A 6,885-nucleotide genomic window follows, 5' to 3' on the forward strand; every position below is an offset into this window, starting at 1 on the left:
CTTCTCTGGGACTATATGGAGATCAGGTAGAATAAAATGAAGGGAAAAAACTAACCACTGTATTTTCTATCTTGTGCAAACTTTAAAATATATAATGTGCAGGAACAGAAGAAATTTCAATATGAAAAATTAGCCGCTGAAAATTTTATACCTTCCATAAGGCTGGGAGATGAAACCAAATACAATAAATGCTGTCATTTTAAAAGTTAGGATGTTTACTGCAGACTTATAATTTTCCACCATTAGGGATGCCAAGGAAAATAAGGATGATGATAAAAAGAAAAGTTTAATTGTACATTTCAATCAGCACAGATGCAATATCAAAACCATTCAGCAATTTTTTTGATATTATATATCTGTTTTTTGTTTCTGACGTGCAGATTTTTTCCCAAGACTATTAATAGAACAGGTAAATGACAGTTAACAAATGTGAATAACATGGCACAATCACACTGGGACTCTCAATGATCTGGTCCCAAGGAAAAAAAAAATGTCACGCTTCTCATTTCTGTTTTTATTAATTCTTTATAAAAGACTGTTTTGGTTTGTGTGAAACCATGATAAAAGTTAAATTACACAAAATTCCCACAGAATTTAAAGAAATAACTTCCTTCTTTACAATTCATGTTTAATCAGGAACTGTACAACTTCATCTGCCATATTTTGGTTTGTTCCCAGGAGTTACAGTTCCTCATTTACCACAGAAAACACAGATGCCAGAGGGTAGCGCAGCTGCTCCAGCAAGCAATGCGGCTGCCCAGTCTCCAACTGGGTGGGGGTGCTGAAGAGAGGAAGCAAGCTTTTCTGCTCCTTTCTACTGCTTCTGATAGGACAGGGAATGGATAGGATGGTGGCCCTGGCAAGTGACCAGGGGAAAGGAGGGAAATGTAGGAAAAAGTTCTGTATGAGGAGAAACACATGGCTGATGGCAGGAAGATGGGAAGAAGGCATGGAAATGACCCATATTCAGATATAGTACATGAGGGAAGAAGAGAGGGAAAAAGGCAGTTCAGCAGGTCAATTAGATCTTTGATTAGCTATAAAACAAACAGGCATCTGTAAAATACATGCAGATGCAGTCAACAAGTGTTGGAAAGTAAAGCTGGTAGGACAGTGGAGGAGAAGATCAACTGTCCTTTTAATTTTGTCTCTTTTGTCTCAAACCTGGATTATAAAGGTATCAAATAAACACTGACCAAACACAGTGGGGTGGGGAGACATTGCTTTTAGGATACGTGTGTTGAGGGTAGCAAATCCATGCCAAATTAAAATTTCAAAATCGTGTGATCTACATTCTTGTCCACCTACACGCTATCCCAAACATCCTGCCATTTATTAGCTAAATGGTCCATCTAGTAAACGAGACTAAGTGTTGAGGGGGCTGGAAAAGAGCAGGAGCCAGCCAGTTGAGAGTCACAATAAGCCATTCCACTCCCTAGGACATGGAGAACGTAAACTTTTATTTTTTCAAGAGATCACCTCAGTATAACGCTGCCTTTCCAGTCGTCGCAGGCACAGTCACATCAACAGGCTAGAAAAGCCATCCCATTTCTGCGGTAGGCACTCTGTCAAAGAAAAAGAAATCTGAAATGAATTATCACATCAAGTCAAACAAGGAAAGAAGGCAAGAAGCAAGCAGAGCTTTCTTTCTGTTTTGTAGACTGCTGGCTAAAATTTAGTAGGGTGCTTAATCTGAGTATTTCTGGTAGCAAAGCTATAGCAACCATTCTATTACAAAAATCAGTGTGGTTAACAAGTGGTTAGTGATGCTATTTTTGGAAAGTGGGAGACAGGCAAAGAAAGACATCCCCTTTTGTTAATTGATTGGGTTTGGTTAAACCAAAGAGATGTTGTGCTGAATCTGCTTCTTTCATAAACATATGTTCTCTATTCAACATGCTCCAGAATCACTTGTAACTATCTTAATAGCTTATAAATTACTGACTCATTTCATTATAGCCTTTCTAACCGTAATTTATAGTCTGAGTGAACAGATACCAACAGAGGGCTTACCTCTTCACTAAAATATGATCTTAGAATTCTGCACATAATAAAGAGTATGGAAAACTTGAACCCTTACATACTTTCATATACATACATATACATACTGGCATATTAATGTATATACATGGTATGATAAAATATTGCCATAAAAGAAAACAGGAAAATGGATAGGAATTGCAATAGTAAATGAATCAATGAAAAAAGCAAAACTACATGATTTTCATGTCAATAGTTTTTTTTTTTTTTTCATTTCAGAACTGGAAAACCCAGGGCCTCTTGTAAATTGTCCTGAATCTTATTTTATTCTAAAGTGGAAGAGAACTAAAATCCAGAACTTAGAAATAATACCCCCCTTTTAAAAAATTAATTAACTAATTCTAATTAGGTATATATGACAAAATGCACTTTGATTCATTGTACATGTATGGAGCACAACTTTTCATTTCTCTGGTTGTTCATGATGTAGCGTTGCACCATATGTGAAATCATACATGTACCTAGGGTAATAAAATCCATCATTCCACCATCTTTCCTGTCCCCAAGTCCCTCCCTTGTCCCCTCCCTCTTCTTTGCTCAAAGTTCTTCCATTCTTCTCATTTACCAGCCTCCTCCGGCCCCCTGCCATTATGGATCAGCATCTACTTATTAAAACATTCAGCCTTTGGGTTTTGGGGATTGGCTAACTTCACTAAGCATTATATTTTCCAACTTTGTGCATTTACCTGCAAAGGCCATAATTTTATTCTCTTTTAAAGCTGAGTAATATTCCATTGTGTATATATACCATAGTTTCTTTATCCATTCATCTACTGAAGAGCATCTAGGTTGGTTCCACAGTTTAGCTATTGTGAATTGAGCTGCTATAACCACTGATGTGGCTGTGTCACTACAGTATGCTGATTTTAGGTCCTTTGTGTATATACCAAGGAGTGGGATAATTGGGTCAAAAGGTGGTTCCATCCCAAGTTTTCTAAGTAATCTCCATATTGCTTTCCAGCATAGTTGCACCAGTTTTTAGTGCTACCAGCAATGTATGAGTGTACCTTTTCCCCTACATCATTGCCAACACTTATTATTGCTTGTATTTTTGAAAATTGTCATTGTGACTGGAGTGAGATGAAATCTTAGAGTAGTTTTGATTTGCATTTTTCTAATTACTAGAGATGTTTAATATTTTTTCATGTATTTGTTGATTAATTGTATATCTTATTCTGAGAAGTCTCTGTTCAGTTCCTTAGGCCATTTATTGATTGGGTTGTTAATTTTTTTTGGTGTTAAGTTTTTTGAGTTCTTTATATATCCTGGAAATTAATGCTCTATCTGATGTGCGTGTAGTAAAGATGTTCTCTCACTCTGTGGGCTCTGTCTTCATATTAATGATTGCTTCCTTTGCTGAGAAGAAGCTTTTAGTTTGAATCCATCCCATTTATTAATTCTTGATTTTATTTCTTGTGCTTTAGGAGTCTGGTTAAGGAAGTCAGGACCTAATCTGACATGATGAAGATTTGGGCCTACTTTTTCTTCTATTAGGTGCAGGGTCTCTGGTCTAATTCCTAGGTCCTTGATCCACTTTGAGTTGAGTACTGTGCATGGTGAGAGAAACTATCACTATTTGTCAATGACATGATTCTATACTTAGAGGATTAAAAAAAAAAAAAACTCCAATAGAAAACTTCTAGAATTAGTAAATGAATTCAGCAAAATAGCAGGATACAAAATAAATATCTATAAATCAAATGTATTTTTATATATCAGTGATTAAACCCTCTGAAAAACAAATTAGGAAACTATCCCATTCTTCACAATAGCCTCAAAAAAAAAAAAAAAAACACCTTGGGAATAAATCTAACAAAAGAGGTAAAAAACCTATACAGTGAAAACTACAGAACATTGAAGAAAGAAATTGAAGAAGATCTTAGAAGATGGAAAGATTTCCCATGTTCTTGGATAGGAAGAATTAATATTGTCAAAATGGCCATACTACCAAAAGCATTATACAGATTTAATGCAATTCCAATTAAAACCCCAACAACACTCCTCATGGAAATAGAAAAAGCAATCATGGAATTCATTTGGAAAAATAAGAGACCCAGAATAGCCAAAGCCACCCTTAGCAAGAAGAGTGAAGCAGGAGGCATCACAATATCAGACATTTTTTTTTCTTTTTTTTTTATTGGTTGTTCAAAACATTACAAAGCTCTTTACATATCATATTTCATACATTTGATTCAAGTGGGTTTTGAACTCCCAATTTTACCCCAAATACAGACATTAAACTATACTACAGAGCTATAATAACAAAAATGACATAGTATTGGCACCAAATAGACATGTAGACCAACGGTACAGAATAGAAGACAAAGAGACAAGCCCACATAAATACAGTTATCTCATACTAGACAAAGGCTCCAAAAACATACATTGGCAAAAAGATAGCCTTTTCAACAAATGGTGCTGGGAAAACTGGAAATCCATATGAAGCAAAATTAAATTAAACACACCCCCTTTCACTGGCATAATTTGCATTATTTGAACTGTAGCAGTCACATTCAGAGAATACACAACCCTCATTTTTTCTACCATCTGTTTTCAGAAAAATGGAGAAAAATGATAAAATCTCATATTAGGGATTTCTGCCCCTGAAGCTAACAACTCTTGGGCTATTTGTGAAGCCTGTACTCTTTCAGCCCAGTGAATTTGTCATCAGCAGCCTAATTCTGAGAAACAGAAGAGGCAGGCTACTAGAGGTGCTCTGTTCATGGCTCTGGCCTAGAGACAAATCACAACAACAAAGCAAAAACTCTTTTTTTGAGGACAGTAATTGAGGGAGAACTCTGAAAATCAGTAAGGAAATAATGGGAACCCTAAACAGCATAGAAGGTTTAGAGGGCAACCTAGAGGAAAGAACAAGCAAACAGTCACTTCAGCCCCAGCTTTCCAGTAGCCAGAGTGGAGGAGCTGGTGTATTTCTTTCTGGGAGAAGGCAAGCAGGAGAGTGCCAGCAGCCCCAATCATAGCAGCAGACCGGCAGTCCCAACAGTAAGAGAAGTGCACATCTTTCAGGGCTTTAAGTACAGTCCAGGGAGTTGGCTGGGATAAGAGTGATTGTTCTTCTCCAACGAAGGAACTCACTTGGGGCCTCCAACTCCTAGAACCCAAGCTGCCATAATACTGCTGGATACCATCTTGCCTTAGGGACTGCAGCCACCTGCCCAACAGAGCCAACAGTCTCTGCCTGGTAACTGCTTCACTGGGCAGAAGACAGCCCTCTCAGTGTCCTGCAGCTTCAGGATCAGTGACTGCTGCAGCCACAAACTTGAGTCCCATCTGTGCTTGCTTCATGGGAATAAACTAGTAAAATCTCCTCTTCAGCCCAAAGCCTAGAGACTATAGCTACTGGGACAAAGTCCCGGCTTTACCTGCACTTGTTCACTGGGAGCTGGGGAGATCCCAGCAGCCCCATACCCTAGTACCACCTGTATACCTTGAGTATACCTGTCAGGAACTCAGAAAGGTTTCCCACTACCTTGGGCCTGCAGATGCTGGTACAAACTAACCTGGTATCACTTCCAAGCTTGTTTCTGGGAACGGGGGAAAGGTTCCATCCATGTTCTGCAGCTCCAGGACTGTGGTTACCAATCCCACAAACGTTGTCCCCACCAAAGCTTGCCCCACATGACCTAGGAATTCCCTTCCACCTCCTGAAGCTCTAGGACCACAGATACCAATGCCAAAAGTCCCAATATTACCTGCACTCATTCTGTGGAACTCAGGAAAGGTCTCCTTCACATCCCACATCTCCAGTATGTGAATACCAGTACCACAGGTCCAAATGTTACCTGCACATACCCTGAAGGTCCCAGGGAAGGTTTTTCACAGCCCATGGACTTGGAACCATAGCTGCTGATGCCAAAATCCCTGGGACTGCTTGTTCTTGTCCCTTGGGACCTGAAGAAGTTATCTGGGTCATATAGCTCAATGAAAGTGGATAACAGCACTATTGATCTCAGCACCAATTGTCCTCTAGGACCTACAGAATGTCCCCTTTATGTCCCACAACCTCAAGTCTACAATTCCTGGTGTCACAGACAGCAGCATCACCTGTGCTCATCCTGTAGTATGTGAGGTAGGTCCCATCTCATCCTGGGGCTCCAGAACTATGGCTACTGGTGCTATAGGCCCAGACATCTCCCCAAACGATCCTGAGAGTTCTGGGGAAGGTATCTTTTACATTCTATAGGGTCACAACCACAGTTGCTGACTGAAGGTTGTGGAGCTTCCAAAACAGAGTAGAACAAATAGAAGAGTATCTGTGCTTGAGGACAGGTCTTCTGAATTAATCCGGACCAAAAGAAAAGAATGAAGAAAGCGTACACAATGTCAAGACTTATGGGACATAATACGAGTTCCATAATATGTGTTAAGAGAACAAATATTTTCATTATGTGAATTCCGGAAAGTGAAAAAAAGGGGAAGGGCATTGAAAACCTATGTCATGAAATAAGAGATCAAGCGCCCAGAACAGGCCCAGCGACCCGCCGGCGTGGTAGTCATGTCACCCCAATTGGAGCAGGGGCAGAGCAGAGCCACCTCCCGCGCCCAGAATAAGCCCAGCGACCCGCCGGTGTGGTAGACACGTCACCCCAATTGGAGTAAGGGCAGAGCAGAGCCGACGCCCGCGCCTGCAAAGTAGGCAGACCTGCAACCGACCGGCAGAACAGGCCCAGCGGTCCGCGGGCGTGGTAGACATGTCACACCAATTGGAGGAGGGGCAGAGCAGAGCCGCCGCCCGCGCCTGCAAGGTAGGCAGACCGCCGCCCGACCCTGCAAGGGAGACTTTTCAACTATACAAGAGCAATATAAATATATAGGGGGAAAAAT

General features: G+C 40.2%; 1 protein-coding gene across 3 annotated transcripts in view; it reads right to left on the reverse strand.

Moving 5' to 3' along the window:
- Positions 1-267: 267 nt before the first annotated feature.
- The window catches only part of Supt3h (SPT3 homolog, SAGA and STAGA complex component), a 460,033-nt gene continuing 453,415 nt past the window's right edge, over positions 268-6,885 (reverse strand). For all 3 annotated transcript variants that reach the window (XM_048805405.1, XM_048805406.1, XM_015487372.2), the window contains one exon: positions 268-1,565. In XM_048805405.1, the coding sequence (XP_048661362.1) occupies positions 1,524-1,565 (42 nt within the window). In that variant the 3' untranslated portion in view covers positions 268-1,523. The remainder of the gene's footprint in view (positions 1,566-6,885) is intronic.

This window comes from Marmota marmota, unplaced genomic scaffold (assembly GCF_001458135.2).
Source record: "Marmota marmota marmota unplaced genomic scaffold, marMar, whole genome shotgun sequence".
NCBI lineage: Eukaryota > Metazoa > Chordata > Mammalia > Rodentia > Sciuridae > Marmota > Marmota marmota.